This window comes from Rhinoraja longicauda, chromosome 4 (genome assembly GCF_053455715.1).
Source record: "Rhinoraja longicauda isolate Sanriku21f chromosome 4, sRhiLon1.1, whole genome shotgun sequence".
Lineage (NCBI taxonomy): Eukaryota > Metazoa > Chordata > Chondrichthyes > Rajiformes > Arhynchobatidae > Rhinoraja > Rhinoraja longicauda.
The window spans coordinates 68,820,772-68,842,141 of NC_135956.1; the positions used below are offsets into that span (position 1 = coordinate 68,820,772).

The window sequence follows — 21,370 nt, forward strand, 5'->3', positions numbered from 1 at the left end:
TGTGTCCATCTTCGGTGACACATATACGGTTAGTCGAGCAACTGCCTCCGTATTGTACCATACCGACCACAAACCATAAACACACAAAGATCTACATGTTCCTTAAATATGATTATAGCCGTCATGCACTTACTATTTCCAGGAGCAGGTGGTGGAAAAATGATTCACTTCAAACTGCTTTTAAAAGTCTGCATCACTGTAACATTCTGGCAACTGGTGTTTGTGGCTGCATCGCCCATTTTCAGATCAGGAGACACAGGACGAGCGTCAAAGCCTCTCGCCCATTTCCGCTTCACACTGCATCTGGGTCAGTCCACGCTGACTGAGGATTTGCAGTCATGTAATACCAATTACATGGAACTCTACTGGTCCCGTTGCACTGCCTCGGAACAGCAGGCAGCTCTATGGTGGAGGGTTTGGCACTTTAACTTGAGCAAAACAGAGTGCTGGAGGAATTCAGCGGGTCAGGCAGCATCCTTGGAGGTTAAATGGACAGGCGACGTTTTGAATTCAGACTGATGGAGTAGAGACGGCGAGAAAGCAGGGTCAGTCTGAAGGAGGGTCCCGACCCGAAACATCATCTGTCCATTTCCCTCCACAGATGCTGCCTGACCCGCTGAGTTCCTCCAGCACTCTTTGTTTTGCTCAAGCTAAAATGCCAACTTCTCCATCACTGCAGTTAGAGCTGTTGAGATGTATTACGCAACAATAACAGGATGAGTAAAGACCGATTCGATTTACAAACAGACGCCTGTTTGAAAAATCCAAGGGCTTTCAAACAGAAATTGTACAACATTTGAAAACGAAAGCACATTAACCATATATGAACTATAACCTTCCTCATTAGTTTAGTCTAGTTTAGAGATACAGCGCGGAAACAGGCCCTTCGGCCCACCGAGTCCGCACTGACCAGCGATCCCCGCACACTTGCATTATCCTACACACCAGAAACAATTTAGAATTTTTACCAAAGCCAATTAAACTACCAACCTGCTTGTCTTTGGAACGTGGGAGGAAACAGAAGATCCCGGAGAAAACCCACACGATCACAGGGAGAACGTACAAACTCCGTACAGACAGCACCTGTAGTCAGGATCGAACCTGGGTCTCGGGCGCTATGAAGCAGCAGCTCTACCACCGTGCCTCTGCACCGTAACCATCTCCTCCACCACGTAGATATCAAGCGGTCTCCCAAGTCAGTTCCTAAATTCAACGTTAATTCTTTTTTGTTTTGAGGAAGTTATGCATAAATTATCTTTTTGGTAATTCAGATGGTGGTGGGTGTATGGAATGTCCTGTCAGGGGAGGTATTTGAGGCAGATACTAGTCTGAAGAAGGGTCTTGACCCGAAACGTCACTTATCCATGTTCTCCAGAGATGCTGCCTGACCTACTCCAGAACCTTGTGTCCTTGTGTATTAACCAGCATCTGCAGGTCTTTGTTTTTACATTGAAGCAGGTACTATAACAGAATCTAAAAGACACGTAGAATATAACATGGATCGTAAAGGTTTAAAGAAATATTGGCCAGATTGGTCGGCATGGGCAAGTTGGGCCGAAGGGCCTATTTCCGTGCCGTCTGACTCTATAACTCATTGTTAAATCACCCAGAAACCACAGAGTTGCAAAATATTGATGATAAATACAAAATAGATGTAGCAATGCTATCTTACACTGGATGGGCTTGTGTACATTTTCACAGATATCCTTGTAAGGATATCACCACACAATTGTTTTGTTTAGTTTAGTTTAGAGATACAGCGCGGAAACAGGTCCTTTGACCCACCAAGTTCGTGCCGACCAGCGATCATATATACGCTAGTTCCATCCAACATTCTAGGGACAATTTACAGAAGCTAATTAACCTACAAGCCTGCACGTCTTTGGAGTTTGGGAGAAAACCGGAGCAACCAGAGAAAGTACATGCAATCACAGGAAGGAAGTGCAAATTCCACACAGACAGCACGAGGTCAGCAGGATTGAACCCGGGTGTCTGGCGCTGTGAGGCAGCAGCGTGACCTGCTGTGCCACTGTTCTGCCCTAAACCTTTATCCTTTTACCACAACACAATAAATTAATTAAACTTTACCTCCAAATATTCCCAACAAAGATACTTGCATTCTTGTAGCAACTTGCACATCCCTTTGGGGACAACCCAAGGCCCTTGACGGCCACAACAATGTGCCTGTACTGCTGTCACCATGGCAACGCACTCGAGCGCATCAACGGATGCAAAGGTTATCGAGAAGCAGCAAACCCTCACAGGAAAGTAGCAGAACCCAGGATCACGACAAGCCCCAGATAACGTTCTGCGCTCAGATCTCACCCACGCTAATGTCGATCAGCACCACACCATGCCCTTCCCCAGAGGCGTGGCAGCATCTCGTGTACCCGCCTGGGAGAGAGGACGGGCACAGGCCCACAGATCACCATGTGGCAGCGGCCAGCACCAAAACCCCTCACTCTCGCACTGCTGTCTCACCGGATCACAAACCCTGGTCTCAAAAGAGGAACGAGATAGTGAGAGGGAGAGAGAGAGATGAGACACGGAGATAGAGAGAGAAAAGAGAAAAAAATGAGAAATGAGAGAGAGAAAGAGAAAAAAAGAGAAATGAGTGAAAAAGGGAAAAAATGAGGAATGAGAGAAAAAGAAAAAAAATGAGAAATGAGTGAAAGGGAAAAAATGAGAAATGAGAGAGAAAGAGAAAAAATGATGAATGAGAGAAAAAGAGAAAAAATGAGGAATGAGAGAGAGAAAAAGGGAAAAAATGAAAAATGAGAGCGAGAAAAAGAGAAAAAATGAGAAATGAGAGCGAGAAAAATGGGTAGGGAAGGTGGAGGTGGAGGTGGAGAGGGAAAAAAAGGGAGAGAACAATGAGAGAGAAAGAACCAGCTTGGAGTCAGGGAAAAGGGTGGGGGGGGGAGGTGAAAGGATGGAAGGTGTTCTACAATTAACCTACAAATCAGTATGTTTTTGGAATGTGGGATGAAACTGGAGCGCCCGGAGAAAACCCACGCGGTCACAGGTAGAACGTTCAAACTCCCTACAGACATACCCATAGTCAGGATCGAACCCGGGTCTCTGGCGCTGTGAGGCTGCAACTCTACCACTGCCGTCCCCATTCCCCCCAGAGTCTGAAGGAGGGTCTCAACCTGAAACTTCACCCATCCTTTTTCTCCAGAGATGCTGCCTCACCCGCTGAGTTACTCCGGCACTTTGTGTCTATCTTCGGTAGAAACCAGGAACCATGCAGTTAGTTTATGCACCAATTTTCCAAGTCGGGTGAATGTCTAAGCAATGGGACTAGCTTGGAAGGGGCATCTTGGTCGGCATGGATGAGTTGGGCTGAAGGGCCTGTTTCTGTGCAGTTTGACTCTGTGCTTCAGTGACACACACACACAAAGGCAATACCAACCACTTCTTGCTTCCCCAGCAGGGAGATGCAGTCGTTCAGGGCTCCGCCCATGGCCTGTGAGCACTCAGTGATGTCCTTCAGCTTCTGCAACACTTGCGGGTACAGTCCTGCAACACACAACCTGACGTTCAGTTCTAGTTTTGGAAGGAACTGCAGATGCTGGTTTACACCGAAGATAGATTAAAAAAGTGCTGGAGTAACTCAGCGGGTCATGCAGCATCACTGGAGAACATGCAGGGGTGGCGTTTCGGGTCAGGACCTTTCTTCAAACTCCATCATCTCTGGAGAAAAGCAATAGGAGGAATTCAGAGACTGAAGAAGGGTTCCAACACAAAACGCCGCCCATTCCTCTTCTCCAGAGATATTTAGCTTTATCTTCGTTTAGAGATCCAGCATGGAAACAGACCATTCGGCTCACTGGATCCGTACCGACCAGCAATCACCCGTTCCCACTAGTTCTATGTTATCCCACTTTCTCAATCCACTCCCTGCACTCTAGGGACAGTTTACAGAGACTAATTAACCTACAAATCCGTACGTCTTTGGGATATGGGAGGAAACCGGAGCAGCCGGAGAAAACCCACACGGTCACAGGGAGAACTTGCAAACTCCACCAAGGCAGCACTTGAGGTTGGCATCAAACCTGGGTTTCTGGCGCTTTTGTACATTTTCAAAGAACTATGTACCCGCAACCCTCTGCTTTACCACACTCCCCAGAGCCCTGCCTTCAAATCTAATGAAGGGTCACGGCCTGAAACATTGACAATTCCTTTCCCCGCTCTGATACTCCAGAGTTCCTCCAACAGTTTGCAACACAAAGCGCTGGTGAAACTCAGACAGCAATCGACAATAAACAATAGACAATAGACAATAGGTGCAGGAGTGGGCTATTCAGCCCTTCGAGCCAGCACCACCATTCAATGTGATCATAGCTGATCATTCTCAATCAGTACCCCGTTCCTGCCTTCTCCCCACACCCCTTGACTCCGCTATCCTTAAAAGCGCTATCTAGCTCTCTCTTGAATGCATTCAGAGAACTGGCCTCCACTGCCTTCTGAGGCAGAGAATTCCACAGATTTACAACTCTCTGACTAAAAAAGTTTTTCCTCATCTCCGTTCTAAATGGCCTACCCCATATTCTTAAACTGTGGCCCCTGGTTCTGGACTCCCCCAACATTGGGAACATGTTTCCTGCCTCTAACGTGTCTAACCCCTTAATAATCTTATATGTTTCGATAAGATCTCCTCTCATCCTTCTAAATTCCAGTGCACACAGGCCTAGTCGCTCCAGTCTTTCAACATATGACAGTCCCGCCATTCCGGGAATTAACCTAGTAGCAGAAAGTTCCCGACCCGAAACATCGTCTGCCCATGCCCATTTCCCCTCTCCAGATGCTGCCTGACCTGCTGAGTTCCTCAGGCACTTTGTTTTTTGTGAAAACAAAATGTTGGCTTAAATTCAGAAATGTTACCAACAGGAAAGAGAATATCGTGGAAATATGTGGAGTATAAAATCTAATTGTCCATCCCTCAGGCACGGCACAGTATCGCAGCAGTAGCACCACTGCCTCTCAGCCCCAGAGACCTGGGTTCAATCCTGACCTCAGGTGCTGTCTATGCATGGAGTTTGTATGGTTTCCCTGTGATCACGTGGGTTTCCTCCAGGTGCTCCGGTTTCCTCCCACATCCCAAAGACGTGCAGGTTTGTAGGTTAATTGGCCCTGTTGTAAATTTCCCCCTGGAGTGCAGGGAGTGGATGAGAAAATGGGATAGCATAGAACTTTTGTGAACGGGTGACTGATAGTCGGCTGAAGGGCCTGTTTCCAGGCTATATCTCTAAAACAGCATCCTGAAAGATGGGTGTACAAACTTTCCCAACAGACACATCAAACACAGTGAGTTACAGCAGAGATCTTAGCTTCAGATTCATTCTTAATTAGATGATCCCATCAGAAGATGAAAGGACTTTTATCCTGATTTAAGATTTGTACGTCAGCATTTGAATTAGTTTAAGGCAGTGGTAATTTTATACGCAGGAAGAGGGGAAGTCTAAGGAACTGATGCACTGCTGAGAACTATATTCAGCATTCTGTATCTTCCCCCTTCCTCGACAATGTATTAGAGTTTGACCTGATTGCATTTATGTATAGTATTAACTGAGTTATAGAATCATAGAGTCATACAGGCCCAACTTGCCCCCCACCGACCAACATGTCCCATCTACATTAGTCCCACCTGCCTGCGTTTGGCCCATATCCCTTGAAACCTGTCCTATCCACCTGTCTAATTGTTCCTTGAACGTTGTGATCGTCCCTGCCTCAACTATCTCCTCCAGCAGTTTGTTCCATTAACCCACCACCCTTTGTGTGAAAAAGTTACTCCTCAGATTGCTAATTGGATAGCATGCAAAACAAAGCATTTCACAGTAACTCGGTACACGTGACCTAAACTTAAAACTGAGCATAATCATCGTCTCAGAAGATGTGACCTGGATGTTCAACTCAAATTACTGTGCAAAAATATGCGGAAAGTTTTTATTTTACACAGAGGGTGGTGGGTGCCACGTAGAAGAATGGACACATAGTGAAAGGCCTGGATAGAGTGGATGTGGAGAGGATGTTTCCACTAGTGGGAGAGTTAGGACCGGAGGTCACAGTCTAAGAATAAAAGGACGTCCCTTTACAAAAGGAGATGAGGAGGAATTTCATTAATCAGAGGGTGGTGAGTCTGTGGAATACTTGTGGAGGCCAAGTCAATGGATATTTTTAAGGCGTAGATTGACAGACTCTTGATCAGTTAGGTTGTCAGGGGTTATGGGGAGAAGGCAGGAAATGCGGCTGATTGGGAAAGATGATTGAATGGCAGAGTAGATTTGATGGGCCAAATGGCCTACTTCTGCTCCTAGAACTTATGTAATTATATGGTTCGACCCTGACCTCGGGTGCTGTCTGTGCGGAGTCTGCTTTTTCTCCCTGTGACCACGGGGGTTTCTCCGGGTGCTCGGGTTTTCTCCCACCTCCCAAAAGGCGTGCGGGTTAGCAGGCTAATCAGCCCTCTGTAAATTTCCCCCTGGTGTGTAGGTGGCGGATGAGAAAGGGGGATAACATAGAACTAGTGTGGGTTGGGTGATCGATGGTCGGCTGGACGTGGTGGGCCTGTTTCCGTGCTGTATCTCTAAACCAAACTGAACTAGAGTGTGGGTGATCCGTGCGTATCTGTGTCTGGTGAGCAGAGGATCTGTTGAAGTCAGCGCAGGCTCAGTGCCATTGCCAGCACCTTCAGTTGTACCGGTGATCAGAAGGGTCTCGGCCCAATACGTCACCCATTCCTTCTCACCAGAGATGCTGCCTGTCCCTCTGAGTTACTCCAGCTTTTTGTGTCTATCTTCGGTTTAAACCAACAACTGCAGTTCCTTCCCACACATTTCATATATCCCTTCCCCAGCGCTAATGAATAACCAGCTTAATATAAATTAATAAAACCATTTAACTCACCAGATGTAAAAAATCAGCAAATTTCTAAATTATGGTTTGATGCAACTGAAACATAAAATGTTACGCGTGGCGAAAAAACAAAGAGATGGAGGCATTCCCCTACCACTCGCCAGGCTTGGCCCTACTCCTCCTCTCTCCCAACTTTCTCCCCCCATCTTCCCCACCCCGACTACATCAGTCCCTTCTTCAGACGCAGCATTCCTGGAGAAAGGGAGCAGGAGGAATTCAGAGTCTGAGGAAGGGTTCTGAACCAAAAACTCACCTCTTCTTTTTCCCCAGAAATGCTGCCTGATCTGCTGAGTGACTCCAGCACTTTGTGTCTTTTACTGTGCTGTTCTATGTTCTGTATTCATTAGAAGGCTTGGCATGAAGATGTAATTTTAATGGTGGTGCCTTTTCTTGATGTACACAATAAGATCCCCTCTCATCCTTCTAAATTCCAGTGTATACAAGCCCAGTCGCTCCATTCTTTCAACGTATGACAGTCCCGCCATCTCGGGAATTAACCTCGTGAACCTACGCTGCACTCCCTCAATAGCAAGAATGTCCTTCCTGAAATTTGGAGACCAAAACTGCACACAGTACTCCAGGTGTGGTCTCGCCAGGGCCCTGTACAACTGCAGAAGGACCTCTTTGCTCCTATACTCAACTCCTCTTGTTATGAAGGCCAACATGCCATTAGCTGTCTTCACTGCCCGCTGTACCTGCATGCTTCCTTTCTGTCACACTCAAGTGCAATAGGTAGAGCAAAGGGGAAGATACAGAGTGCAGTATATCTCAGCATTGTAGTGCAAACTGTTTCAGAGACAAAGTCTAATGTCCGCAATTGGGCAGAGGTGAATCGGACAGCACCCTGGCTTCTGGAAGGACCGTTCAGAAGCCTGATAACAGAGGGGAAGAAGCTGTTCCTGAGTCTGGTGGTGGGCGCTTGCAAGCTTCCGTAACCTTCTGCTGGACGGGAGCGGGGAGAAGGAGGAAAGACTGGGGTGGGATTAGTCATCGATTATGTTGGCTGCATCTCTGGAGACAGAGGGATGGTTTCATTTCAGGATGCAGGGTTTCTACAGGGTTTTACAGGTAGATAGGGTGGTTAAGGAGTGCTGTACAATGGTCTTCATCTATCAGCGTATTGAGTACAGAATTTGGGGATGTTATATGACAGTTGTACAAGACATTGGTGAGGCCACATTTGGAGTATTGTGTTAAATTTTAGTCACACTGTTATAGGAAAGATGCTGTCAAGTTGGAAAGGATGCAGAGAAGATTTACGAGGATGCAACAGGACTCGAGGGCCTGAACCATAGGGAGAGGCTGGGCCTCAAGGATGTGCTTCCTTGGAGTGTAGGAAGTCCAGTTTTGGTTACCAAGCTATAGGAAGGATGTTGTTAACCTGAAAAGAGTGCAGGGAAGATTTACGAGAGGGGAAGAAGCTGATCCTGAGTCTGGTGGTGCACGCTTCTAAGCTTCTGTACCTTCTGGCGTATAGGAGCGGAGGGGGGGGGAGGGGGGGGGGGGGGGACGTCTTTGATTATGTTGTCTGCAACTGCAGTGTTTTGTATCTCCAAAGTTTAAGTGCGGTTCTGAACAAGATCTCTACCTTTCGTAGCCTCTGGACCTCCGACCAAACTCAGCAAATTGGAAACTTCCTTGTCGAGTTTCTGTTGGCAGCTTTGCACCGTCTGTGGGGAGAAGGTGGGAGGATGAACGTCAATGTACAAAGCTCCCGGCGGGCGCCACAGAGCCGTCACGAGCGGCTGTCAAGGCCGGGCCCTATAGAAGTTGCCGGAGGTCAGACGGGGACAGGGCGTCGAGAACAAAGGGGGTCCAGCTTGGGGGGTGTGGGGGGGGGGGGGGGGGGGAGGGGTGGGGTGGGGGCGCCGAGAAAACAAAGAGGGTCCATTGGGGACTAAATGCAACACTTTGTAACTTTGTCGGTGGCACGGTGGCGCAGCGGTAGAGTTGCTGCCTTACAGCGAATGCAGCGCCGGAGACTCAGGTTCGATCCTGACAACGGGCGCCGTCTGTACGGAGTTTGTACGTTCTCCCCGTGACCTGCGTGGGTTTTCTCCGAGATCTTCGGTTTCCTCCAACACTCCAAAGACGTACAGGTATGTAGGTCAATTGACTGGGAAAATGTAAAAAAAATTGTCCCTAGTGTGTGCGTAGGATAGTGTTAATGTGCGGGGATCGCTGGGCGGCGCGGACTCGGTGGGCCGAAGGGCCTGTTTCCGCGCTGTATCTCTAAATCTAAAATCTAAATTTAAAAAAATCTAAATCTATACGTGGTGACGCTTTGCACTTTGTGCATGGTTTGTAAAACAAAGAATTTCACGGTGACACGACACATGTGATAATTAAACTATCATTCATTCAAGTGCTGGAGTAACCCAGCTGGTCTGATGTGTGAAGACGCAAAATGTCACCTATCCATTGGTAACCCAGCCATGATCACATTGAATGGCGGTGCTGGCTCGAAGGGCCGAATGGCCTCCTCCTGCACCTATTGTCTATTGACCCGCCAAGTTACTCCAGCACTTTCATGTCAACCAGCATCTGCAGTTCCTCGTTTCCAGATAAGAGATGGTCTTGGCACCTTGTTCAGCACAGCCCTTGTGGGCCGAAGACAAAGGTCGCAGACAAAGTTACAAAGTGGTGCATTTAGGCCCCAAAGGTCCCTCTTTGTTCTTTGTTCACATCTGCTTCAAACGTTGCCCCTCTCAACTTAGAGCTATGCCCTCTAGTATTTGACCTTTCCATCATGTGTAAAAGGTTCTGACTGTCTCCGCTATCGATGCTAACCTCTGCTAAGAACCCCATCTATATAATTCCGATTAATATTTTAAGATAGGAAGAGTTATTTTTGAACAATCCAGCCCTTTTTCAACACTGGTTGATGGGAGCCCTGATAGAAGTGGATAAAATTATGAGAGGCATAGATATGGTAGACAGTCAGAACATGTTTTTCAAGGTGGAAATGTCAAAGACTAGAGGGCATAGCTTTAAGGTGAGAGGGTGGTGGGTGCCTGGAACGTGCTGCCAGGGGTGGAGGTGGAGGCAGGTATGACAGTGGTGTTTCAGAAGCTACACGTGGCACATGGAGACGTAGGGAATCGGGGGGGATATGAATGCACAGATTAGTTTAACTTGGCATCCCGATCGGCACGGACATTGTAGGCCGAAGGGCATGTTCCTGTGCTGTTCTGTGTTCGATGTTCCCAGGAGGCAGTCGGATGTACTACTCCAGTTGCCCAGTAGAGAGAGGCAGTGAGCAGATCAGCGGCAATCTTAAGGCCGAAAGCAACACCAAGAGAGGAGAGGGCCTACGTGCTGCCCACAGATGCTGCCTGATCCGCTGGGTTACTTCAGCACTTTGTGCAAGATTTCAGCATCCGCACCGCTTCGAGGCCACCAAGAATCACTAGCCGTCTGCTGACACGTGCTTGGGACAGATGTTGCACAGAGAAAACTACCGGCCAACAGCTGGATACAATAATGATGGGACTCATCTCCCAACCCAAATCCTCCTGCAGAAACAGTGAGGAATCTGCGTAAAAAGGACAACAATGCAGGGAGATCGAACGCAAAAAAAACACGTCCCGACTCGAAACGTCACTCATCCTTTTTTTACCCCCAGAGATGCTGCCTGACCCGCTGAGATATACTCCAGCACTTTGTGTCTATCTTTGGTATAAACAAGCATCTGTAGTTCCTTTCTACACCTATCCATGCAGACAATGTGTCTACGGCCTTGCCCTTGTTAATCTTCATGGTTACCTCTTCAAAAACCTCAATCAGGTTTGTAAGACACGATCTCCAACATACAAAATCGTGCCTTGTCCCTAATCACCCCATGTCTATCTAAATGCAAATATATCTTATCCCTCGGAACCCTCTCCCGTATCTTACCTGCCACAGTGTTAGGCTCACTGGTCGACAGTTCCCAGATTTTGCTTTGCACTCCTTGTTAAACAGAGGCACAACATTAGCCTCCCTCCAGTCTCCAATTGGAAGAATGTGCAGCCAAATTTCTTTGCTTCTTTCATTTTACACAGAGACCATTTTTATATTCCAAGCTTCTTCATTGATTGAATTTAAATTCACAATCTGTCACGGCAAGATCAAACTTGTGTCTTCAACTTATTAACCCAGAATCTTGCATCTTATCGTAATAGATCCAACAGATCCAACAGCGTCAACAGCTCCCATAACCCAGAACAAAGCCACACTGCTGTTACCAGCAGTCGTAGAGTCAAACAGCACAGAAACAGGCCCTTCGGCCATCTCGTTCATGCCGACCCATACACCCCACATCCCCTTTCAAAACCTTTCCTATCCATATTCCTGATCGAATGTCTTTTACATGCTCGAGATCCTGTTGCATTTCTTGATAGCCTTCTTGACGTGCGGGTTTGTAGGTTAATTTTAGAAAACCAACATGAGGGATGACCATCAGCGTCCAAGTCTCCAGGCTGGTGTAACCAGCACCAGCACTGTGGTCACGGTGGCGCAGCGGTACAGTTGTTGCCTTACAGCGAACGCAGCGCTGGAGACCCGGGTTCGATCCTGCCTACGGGTGCTGTCTGTAAGGAGATTGTACGTTCTCCCCATGGGTTTTCTCCAAGATCTTCGGTTTCCTCCCACACTCCAAAGACTTACAAGTTTGTAGGCTAATTGGCTTGGTAAATGTAAAAAGATTGTCCCTAGTGGGTGTAGGATAGTGTTAAAAATTGTCCCTAGAGGAGGATACTTCCAGGATAGTCCCTGGTGGACTCTTCGGAAGTGATGACCACAAGATACAAGAATCCAGCCCAATGTACCTTCAGTGAATCCTGCAGGGACTCGTTAGATGGCAAATCCTCCTCTTCTTCGTAGTCACTGAACTGGTCTTGGGAGCAGTAGTGAGTGCTGTAGGCAGAATGTTCCTCAAATGCCTGAAGCCACGTCTAGATTTAAAAAACATGGAGAATTAGTTTAGTTTATTGTCATGTGTACCAAAGTGAAAAGCTTTTTGTTGCGCGCTAACCAGTCTGGGGAAAGACTATAAGCCAATACAATCGCGTCATCCACAGTGTACAGATCTGCTGTTGCAGTAGAGGTTTACAGAAGTGGAGCAATTGTAATGAGTGATTGCAGATCCACTTCTGGGACCAGCAGGCAGACAGTGCCCTGGCATGGGCACCATTTTGGATCCGGATTAAGATGTGGAGGCTTTGGAGAGTGTGCAGAGGTGGTTTACCGGAATGATGCCAGGATTAGGGGCTTTTAGCTACAGGGAGAGGTTGGACAGACTTGCATTGTTTTCGGACGTACGCGCACAGACAGACGGACGGGCGCACAGACAGCAGCGAGACAGGGGGGGCGTGCGCAGACAGGGGGGGCGCGCGCAGACAGGGGGGCGCGCGCAGACAGGGGGCACGCGCGCGCAGACAGGGGGCACGCGCGCGCAGACAGGGGGCACGCGCGCGCAGACAGGGGGGCGCGCGCACAGGGGGGCGCGCAGACAGGGGGGCGCGCAGACAGGGGGGCGCACAGACAGGGGGGCGCACAGACAGGGGGGCGCACAGACAGGGGGGCGCACAGACAGGGGGGCGCACAGACAGGGGGGCGCACAGACAGGGGGGCGCACAGACAGGGGGGCGCACAGACAGGGGGGCGCACAGACAGGGGGGCGCACAGACAGGGGGGCGCACAGACAGGGGGGCGCACAGACAGGGGGGCGCACAGACAGGGGGGCGCACAGACAGGGGGGCGCACAGACAGGGGGGCGCACAGACAGGGGGGCGCACAGACAGGGGGGCGCACAGACACACAAACGGACTAGAATCCAGTGATACAACCGTTACTCACTTGACTTGTATGAATCAGTGAGTTCTTGAGATGGGTTTTGAAGATGTGGACACTGTCATCAAAGAACTTGACCGAGAAGTGTCTGTCGCCCATTCCTTTAACCTTTGGGGCGAGAGTACTTTGACAATGAGAATCTCAGTAGCAAATGAAGTCTCCCTTCAGTTTCTCTACCCAAACTTGTTGGGAGAGGGGATCCCGCTGAAATACAGCATCAAAGCAGGCCCTTCGGCACAACTCCTCCAGGCCGACCAAGATGCTACATCTAAGCTAGTTCCCAATTGCTGGACGCAAGTCATACAGCATGGAAATACGCGTTCGGCCCAACTCATCCATGCCAACCAAGATGTCCCCTCTAAGCATGACCCATTTACCCGTTTGGCCCATATCCCTCTAAACCTCTTTCCTTTCCACTTACAGCTGATACCAGGGCCATGGTCACAATCCAAGCCCATGAAGATCTGGCCCATGATGGCGGGCTTGGGTCAGGTTGGGTTTATCCTCCACCAGAACACTTGAGATAGGGTTGGATTAGGCTCTGTCAGCACAGCATCTTATCCGGTTTGGGGTAATGTGCCTGGTATTACAGGGGTGCAGCGGGTAGAGCCGCTGCCTCACAGAGCCAGAGACCCAGGTTCGATCCTGACCTTGGGTTCTATCTGTGTGTGTGTAGTTTGCATGTTCTCCCAGTCACTGCGTGGGTTTCTTCCGGGTGCTCCGGTTTCCCCCCAGATGTAGACGTTTGTAGGTTAATTGGCCTCTGTAAATTGTCCCTAGTGTAGAAGGAATGCATCAGAAATTGGGATAACATCGTGTGAAAGGGCGATGGATGAACAGCGTGGACTCGGTCGGACGAGGGGCCTGTTTCCATGCAGTATCTAGAAACCAAACCAAAGACTCAAACCAAACCCTGTGTAGGAAGGAACTGCAGACGCTGGTTTGAACCAAAAAAATACTGGAGTAACTCAGCGGGTCAGGCAGCATCTAGAAAGAAAAGGAATAGGTGACATTTTGGGTTGGAACCCTTCTTCAGACTGAACGTTACCTATTCCTTTTCTCCAGAGATGATGCTCGACCCATTGAGTTGCTCCAGCATTTTGGGTCTATCTTTAGTGTGAACGGGTGATCGATACTTGGCATGGACTCGGTGAGCTGAAGGGCCTGCTTCCATTCTGTATCACTAAACTCAAACTCAACTCCAACCGTGCCCTCTGGTCTTTGACATTTCCCCGCTAAGGGGGGGTGTAGGTATCTTCTATTATCTTGCACCATGTTCTGTCCTCTTCACACGAGTGGCTCCTGGTGCAAGGTCCTTAACCTGAAGCTTCGCCCGTTCCTCTCCCCACACACCGTGCCGACCGCCACCGCCTTTCCCGACCTGCGAGCTGAGGGCCGGGGACGTACCATGCAAGCGGCTTGCGTGAGATTCTTGCAGCCCAGTCGGTGAGCCTCAGCCGTCGCCTCACACCTGAGGTACAGCGGAAAGGACAGAGTTAGGGCCTCCGATCAATGGGCGGGTCCACCCGGTCGAGAGATCGCGCCAAGGGGGACCGCTCACACTTACTGGCTGTGAAACCAAGACAACACTCCATGTTCGAGAACCACCCAGAATAGGTTCCATCCAAAGAATCTGGAACGCTGAAAAAAAATTAAAAGCCAATCAGACCAACGTACAGGGTTTCGGTTCAGGTTTATTATCGTGACGTCTACCGAGGTGCAGTGTAAAGCTTTGTGCATGCTGCCCTGTCAGATCAGGTCATCCTCAGGTGTCTAAAGAAGGGTCTAGACCCAAAGATTCTTTCGCCTGACCCGCTGAGTTACACCAGCACTGCGTGGCAATCTTTGATAGATGAGACATTAAACCAAAACTCCATTTACAAGCTCAGGTGGATGCCAAAAGAAATCTAGTCGGAGTATTTCAAATTGCGTGTATAGTCTTGTATATAGTACTGTGTATAGTCAATGTATAGTCTTTTCGCTGACTGGATAGCATGCAACAAAAAAGCTTTTCACTGTACCTCAGTATATGCGAGAATAAATTAAACCAAACATTTTGGGCTGAAGGCCCTGCATCTATTAAATGGATACATCACATTGATAAGTTCTCATTAATGTACATGGAAATTAGTTTACCTTAAACAGAGGTCCTTCAAACCGCTGCACCATTTTATACATTCCCTAAAGAGGAAAAATAAAATGAAATCAGTTACAATATTTGTCCTGAACTCATTGCTAAAAAAAAAAAAACATTATCAAAGATTTATACTCTTTTAGCAATAATGCTGATAATCCAACACCTTAATAAGCGGATCTTGCATCTAAATCTTTCCTCGTTTAAAACTGGATGCTCATTGCTGTTTGCCAATGATCACGGCAGTTATCTCCAATCCAACTAAGAGTCACACAGCGTGGGAACAGGCCCATCAGCCCAACTTGCCCACACTGACCAACATGCCCCATCTACACCAGTCCCACCTGCCTGCATTTTGGCCTATATCCTTCTGAATCTGTCCTATCCATGTACCTGTCCAAATGTGTCTTAAACATTGCGATAGTATCTGTCTCAACAACTTCCTCCGACAGCTCATTCCATACACCCATCATCCTTTGAGTTCAAAGTTGCCCCTCAGGTTCCTATTAAATAGAAACATAGAAACATAGAAAATAGGTGCAGGAGTAGGCCATTCGGCCCTTCGAGCCTGCACCGCCATTCAATATGATCATGGCTGATCATCCAGCTCAGTAACCTGTACCTGCCTTCTCTCCATACCCCCTGATCCCTTTAGCCACAAGGGCCACATCTAACTCCCTCTTAAATATAGCCAATGAACTGGCCTCAACTACCTTCTGTGGCAGTTAATTCCACAGACTCACCACTCTCTGTGTGAAGAAATGTTTTCTCATCTCGGTCCTAAAAGACTTCCCCCTTATCCTTAAGCTGTGACCCTTGGTTCTGGACTTTCCCAACATCGGGAACAATCTTCCTGCATCTAGCCTCTCCAACCCCTTAAGAATTTTATATGTTTCAATAAGATCCCCCCTCAGTCTTCTAAATTCCAGCGAGTATAAGCCTAGTCTATCCAGTTTTTCTTCATATGAAAGTCCTGCCATCCCATCCCAGGGATCAATCTTTCCCTACCCCCTCACCTTAAACCCATGTCCTCTGATTCTCGATTCCCAACAAATACAGAGCAATCCTAACAACTATAGAGCGGTCCAGAGCTACTACTTGCCTCATTGGAGACCCTCATAATATCTATAATCGCAATTTACTGGACTTTATCTTGCACTAAACGTCATTCCCTTATCCTGTATCTGCACACTGTGGACGGCTCGATTGTAATCATGTTTAGTCTTTCCGCTGACTGGTTAGCACGCAACAAAAGCTTTTCACTGTACCTCGGTACACGTGACAATGAACTAAACAAAGCCATACCCTACTCTAGATAAAAGACTCAATGCAGCTCACTTACTCAATGCAGACTAGGTGACCGTTTCACCGAACACTTGCACTCGTTCTACCAAGGTCTACTGGATCTCCTGCCTTGTGATTAGCACTGCAATGAGGTCAACAAACATTTCCCCCCCCCACCCCCCTCTCACCCTTCCCCCCCCCCCCCCCTCTCCTCCTTGTGCCCTGCCTGAACGCACACCCATTTCTCACACTGGACAGAGCCCAGACCATCACACAAACCAAACTCCTTTCTATTGACTCTATCTATACTTCACGCTGCCTCGGCAAGGCCACCGGCATAATCGAGGACCAGTCTCACCCCGGTCACTCCCTCTTCTCCCCTCTCCCATCAGGCAAGAGGCACAGAAGTGTGAAAACGCACACCTCCAGATTTAGGGACGGTTTCTTCCCAGCTGTTATCAAGCAACCGAACCATCCTATCACCAAATAGAAAGCGGTCCTGACCTACTATCTACCTCGTTGGAGACCCTCAGACTATCTTTAATCAGACTATATCTTGCACTAAACCTTATTCCCTTTATCCTTTATCTGTTCATGGTTATGATTATACTCATGCATAGTCTTTTCTATGACTGGTTAGCACGCAAACAAAAGCTACTCTCTGTACCTCGGTACACATGACAATAATAATAAACAAAACTAAACCCTTCCCTTCTACCCCACTACTGTCCTCTTCCACTTACATCCATTCCTCTGGCCTCACATTTCACTCCTCTTCTCTCCTTATCTCACAGCCATTTGTCTTCTTTTCATCTCTGGCCTTTGTCTGCATATTTGCCTATCAAACCCCCCTCACTATCCACCTATCATTCACCAGCCTTTGTCCTGCCCCCTCACTATCCCCCTCACTATCCCCCTCACTATCCACCTATCATTCACCAGCCTTTGTCCTGCCCCCTCACTATCCCCCTCACTATCCACCTATCATTCACCAGCCTTTGTCCTTCCCCGTCACTATCCCCTTACTATCCCCCTCACTATCCACCTATCATTCACCAGCCTTTGTCCTGCCCCCTCACTATCCCCCTCACTATCCACCTATCATTCACCAGCCTTTGTCCTGCCCCCACCTTTCTAGCTTTTACCCGCTCACTACAATCAGTCTGAAGAAGAGTCCCGACTCAAAACGTTACCAATCCATGTTCTCCAGCGATGCTGCCTGACCCGCTAAGTTATTCTAGCACTTTGGGTCTATCTTCAAAATAGACCAAGTTCGAATATCCTATTCTAGGAAGGATGTGGAGACTTGAGAGGGTATACTAGAATGATGCTAGGATGCTGCAGAGAGAGAGGTTGGTCGGATCTGATTGTTACTCCACCACTTGGTGTGTGTTTTTTCCCCCACTCAGCGCAGCGCTAATCACGAGGCAGGAGCTACACAGCACTGTCTCATTGCGGAATCCCAATGAGATCGTGCAGGGAAAGCCGTGGGAAAGCCCAGCGTTAACCCTCACCCCACAGCTACAGAACCGGTGGCGCAGCGGTAGAGCTACTGCCTTACAGCGCCGGAGACCCGGGTTCAATCCCGACTATGGGTGCTGTCTGTACGGAGTTTGTGCGTGACCTGCATGGGTTTTCTCCAAGATCTTCCGTTTCCTCCCACACTCCAAAGACGTACAGGTTTGTAGGTTAATTGGCTTGATATTAATGTAAAATTGTCCCTGGTCGGTGCAGACTCGGTGGGCCGAATGGCCTGTTTCCGCACTGTATTTCTAACTACACTAAGCTAAACCACGCTTACATCTAAAACAACACCCCTGAAGAAATGGACGGACCAACCTTGTGCGATTTGCCACCGAATATTTGTCTGATCTCCGCGCCACAGGCCAGGTCATAAGGCAACTGATCTGTGAAAGAAAATTCAGAGGAGTTTAGAAGGGGCTGTGACCACCGACTCCATCTACAAGTTGCAGATGTAGCCCAGCACATCACACTGACCACACTCCCCACCATTGATTCCATCTACAAGTTCTTAAGTTATTGGGGCAGAATTACGCTATTTGGCCCATCGAGTCCACTCTGCCATTCAATCATGGCTGATCTATCTTTCTCCCTCAACCCCATTCTCCTGCCTTCTCCCCGGATGGCCACAACGCATAGATCAACTTGCACTTTACCCTGTCTAAAAACTGTTACAATTGTTTCGTTTCATTGGGTTGCTGTTAATTACTTAAATTATTGCATCGTATGGGAGGCGCATTCCCAATCTCGTTGTACCCCTCGGTACAATGACAATAAAGATATATTGTATTGTATTGTATTGTATTGTATAACCCCTGACACCCTTACTAATCAAGAACCTATCAATATCTTCTTTAAGAATACAAAAAAATGGCTTGGCCTCCGCAGCTGTCTGTGGCAATGAATTCCACAGATTCACCACTCTCTGACTAAAGAAATTCCTCCTCATCTCCTTTCAAAAGGTCTGTCCTATTATTCTGAGGCTGTGCACCTCTGGTCCTGGACTCTCCCACTAGTGGAAACATCCTCTCCACACCCACTCTGTCCAGGACTTTCACTATTTGGTGAGGTGTCCTCATAGAAAGTTGTGGATGTAGCCCAGTCCATCACACTGTCCAGACCATTGACTCCATCTACACTTCAAGCATGAAATGTGAGGGCAAGTTTCTTTTATACACGCACGCACGCACGCACGCACACACACACACAGAGAGTGGAACGTACTTCCAGGGGTGGTGATGGAGGCAGATCCAATAATGAGGTTTACGAGTCTTTTAGATAGGCACATGAATACGTAGGGAATGGATTATGCGCAGGTAGATGAGACTGTCTTATAGACAATAGGTGCAGGAGTAGGCCATTCAGCCCTTCGAGCCAGCACCACCATTCAATGTGATCATACAATAGACAATAGACCATAGACAATAGGTACAGGAGTAGGCCATTCGGCCCTTCGAGCCAGCACCACCATTCAATGTAATCATGGCTGATCATTCTCAATCAGTACCCCGTTCCTGCCTTCTCCCCATACCCCATGACTCCGCTATCCTTAAGAGCTCTATCTAGCTCTCTCTTCAATGCATTCAGAGAATTGGCCTCCACTGCCTTCTGAGGCAGAGAATTCCACAGATTTACAATTCTCTGACTGAAAAAGTTTTTCCTCATCTCCGTTCTAAATGGCCTACCCCTTATTCTTAAACTGTGGCCCCTGCTTCTGGACTCCCCCAACATTGGGAACATGTTTCCTGCCTCTAACGTGTCCAACCCCTTACCATCCCCTCTCATTCTTCTAGATTCCAGTGTATACAAGCCTAGCCGCTCCAGTCTTTCAACATATGACAGTCCCACCATTCCGGGAATTAACCTAGTAAACCTACGCTGCACGCCCTCAATAGCAAGAATATCCTTCGTCAAATTTGGAGACCAAAACTGCACACAGTACTCCAGGTGCGGTCTCATTAGGGCCCTGTACAACTGCAAAAGGACCTCTTTGCTCCTAGCACTATGTCTTAGCACTATGGCTCATGATAGTCATGGCGATATGGCTCATGTGCAGGCAGAGGAGATTCGTTTAACCTGGCATCCTTTTCAGCATAGACATTGTGGGCTGAACGGCCTGTTCCTGTGCTGTACTGTTCTATGACAGTCCAGTACTCATGCAGTATTGAGTTTAGTTTATGTACTAAGGTGCAGTGAAATGCCTTTTTGTCGCGTGCTATTCAGTCAGTAGAAAGACAATCGAGCCATCCACAGTGTACAGATTCTGGGTAAAGGGAATAATGCTTAGTGCAAGATAAAGTCCAGAAATGTCCCAGTTGAGAGGGAGGAGAGGAAAGCTGGGAGTGAGGAGAGGCAGGACAAAGCATGGCAGGTAATACGTGCGCACGGACGAGGGCGGTTTAGATGGGCAGATGGTTGCAACAAAGGCCAGAGATTAAAGCAGAAGGTGCAAGACAACAGGATTGAAGAGTTGTAAATCGTGAGGCCAGAGGAAGGAATATAGGAGGAGGGCGACAGGAGAAACAGGTGGGAGCCCAGGTGGGGCACAGGAGCTACCTAAAACTGGACAGTTCAATGTTGATACCGTTGGGTTGTAAGCCTGTGAGTTTATAAATTCATAAGTTCTAGGAGCAGAATTAGGACATTTGGCCCATCAAGTCAACTGCGCCATTCAATCTGATTTATCTTTCCCTCCCAACCCCATTCTCCTGCCTTCTCCCCATAACCCCTGACACCCGCACTAATCAAGAATCTGTCAATCTCTGCCATAGAAATACCCTAACGACACCCTCCACAGCCTTCCGAGGCGATCAATACCGCAGATTCACCACCCTCTGACTAAAGAAATTCCTCCTCCTCCTTTCTAAAGATACGTCCTTTTGTTCTGAGGCTCTGACCTCTGGTGCTAGACTCCCCCACTAGTGGAAGCATCCTCTCCATAACCACTCTAGCCAGGCTTTTCACTATTCGGTAAGTTTCAACCAGGTCTCCCCTCATTCTTCTCAACTCCAGTGAGTACAGGCCCAGTGTCATCAAACACTCATCTTATGTTAACCCAACCATTCCTGGGATCATTGTCGTAAACCTCCTCTGGACCCTCTCCAGTGCCAATGCTTCCTTTGCAGATATGGGGTCCAAAGCTGCTCACAATACTCCAAATGAGGCAAGACCGGAGTCTTACAAAACCTCAGCATTCAACATGGACTGAAGTTGTAAAAACTACAGCAAGGAGATACGAGAGGTTCATGAAGGAATGGTAGGGCACTGGGGAGTGTTGTAGAGCAGAGGGATCTGGGAGTGCAGGTACACAGTTCCCTGAAAGTGGCATCACAGGTAGACAGTGGGGCTTGGGTCGGCCCACCGCGGATCTTTCACCGTCCGGCACGGCCTGGAATAGGCCGCGGGATTTTCTCTGCCCGGCGGGGGCTTCAATGTCGGGAGCCACGACCACCCCGACGTGGCAACTTCAACAGCCTGACTGCGGGAGAAGACGGCAGGGGAAGAGAAAATACATTCTGGCCTTCCATCACAGTGAGGAGGTGACTGGAGGAGACTCACTGTGATGGATGTTTCTTTTTGTTTGGTGTTGGTTTATGATTGTGTGTGTTATTTCCTTTTTTTAATGCTTATTTTTATTGGTCTTATTGTTGGACTGTGGGTAATTTTTCATTTCACTGCACA

General features: G+C 48.2%; 1 protein-coding gene across 3 annotated transcripts in view; it reads right to left on the reverse strand.

The window, feature by feature from the left end:
* Window positions 1–21,370, reverse strand: part of osbpl1a (oxysterol binding protein-like 1A) — a 100,213-nt gene that overhangs the window by 68,199 nt on the left and 10,644 nt on the right. The window contains exons 7-14 of one of the 3 annotated variants that reach the window (XM_078397988.1): window positions 18,008–18,075; window positions 14,887–14,931; window positions 14,318–14,391; window positions 14,158–14,221; window positions 12,757–12,858; window positions 11,727–11,852; window positions 8,507–8,588; window positions 3,416–3,522 (exon numbers count right to left, since the gene is read on the reverse strand). In XM_078397988.1, the coding sequence (XP_078254114.1) occupies window positions 3,416–3,522; window positions 8,507–8,588; window positions 11,727–11,852; window positions 12,757–12,858; window positions 14,158–14,221; window positions 14,318–14,391; window positions 14,887–14,931; window positions 18,008–18,075 (668 nt within the window). Of the gene's footprint in view, window positions 1–133; window positions 205–990; window positions 1,109–3,415; window positions 3,523–8,506; window positions 8,589–11,726; window positions 11,853–12,756; window positions 12,859–14,157; window positions 14,222–14,317; window positions 14,392–14,886; window positions 14,932–18,007; window positions 18,076–21,370 lie in introns of those variants that run through there. The other 2 variants (XM_078397992.1, XM_078397990.1) reach the window with 2 other exon arrangements.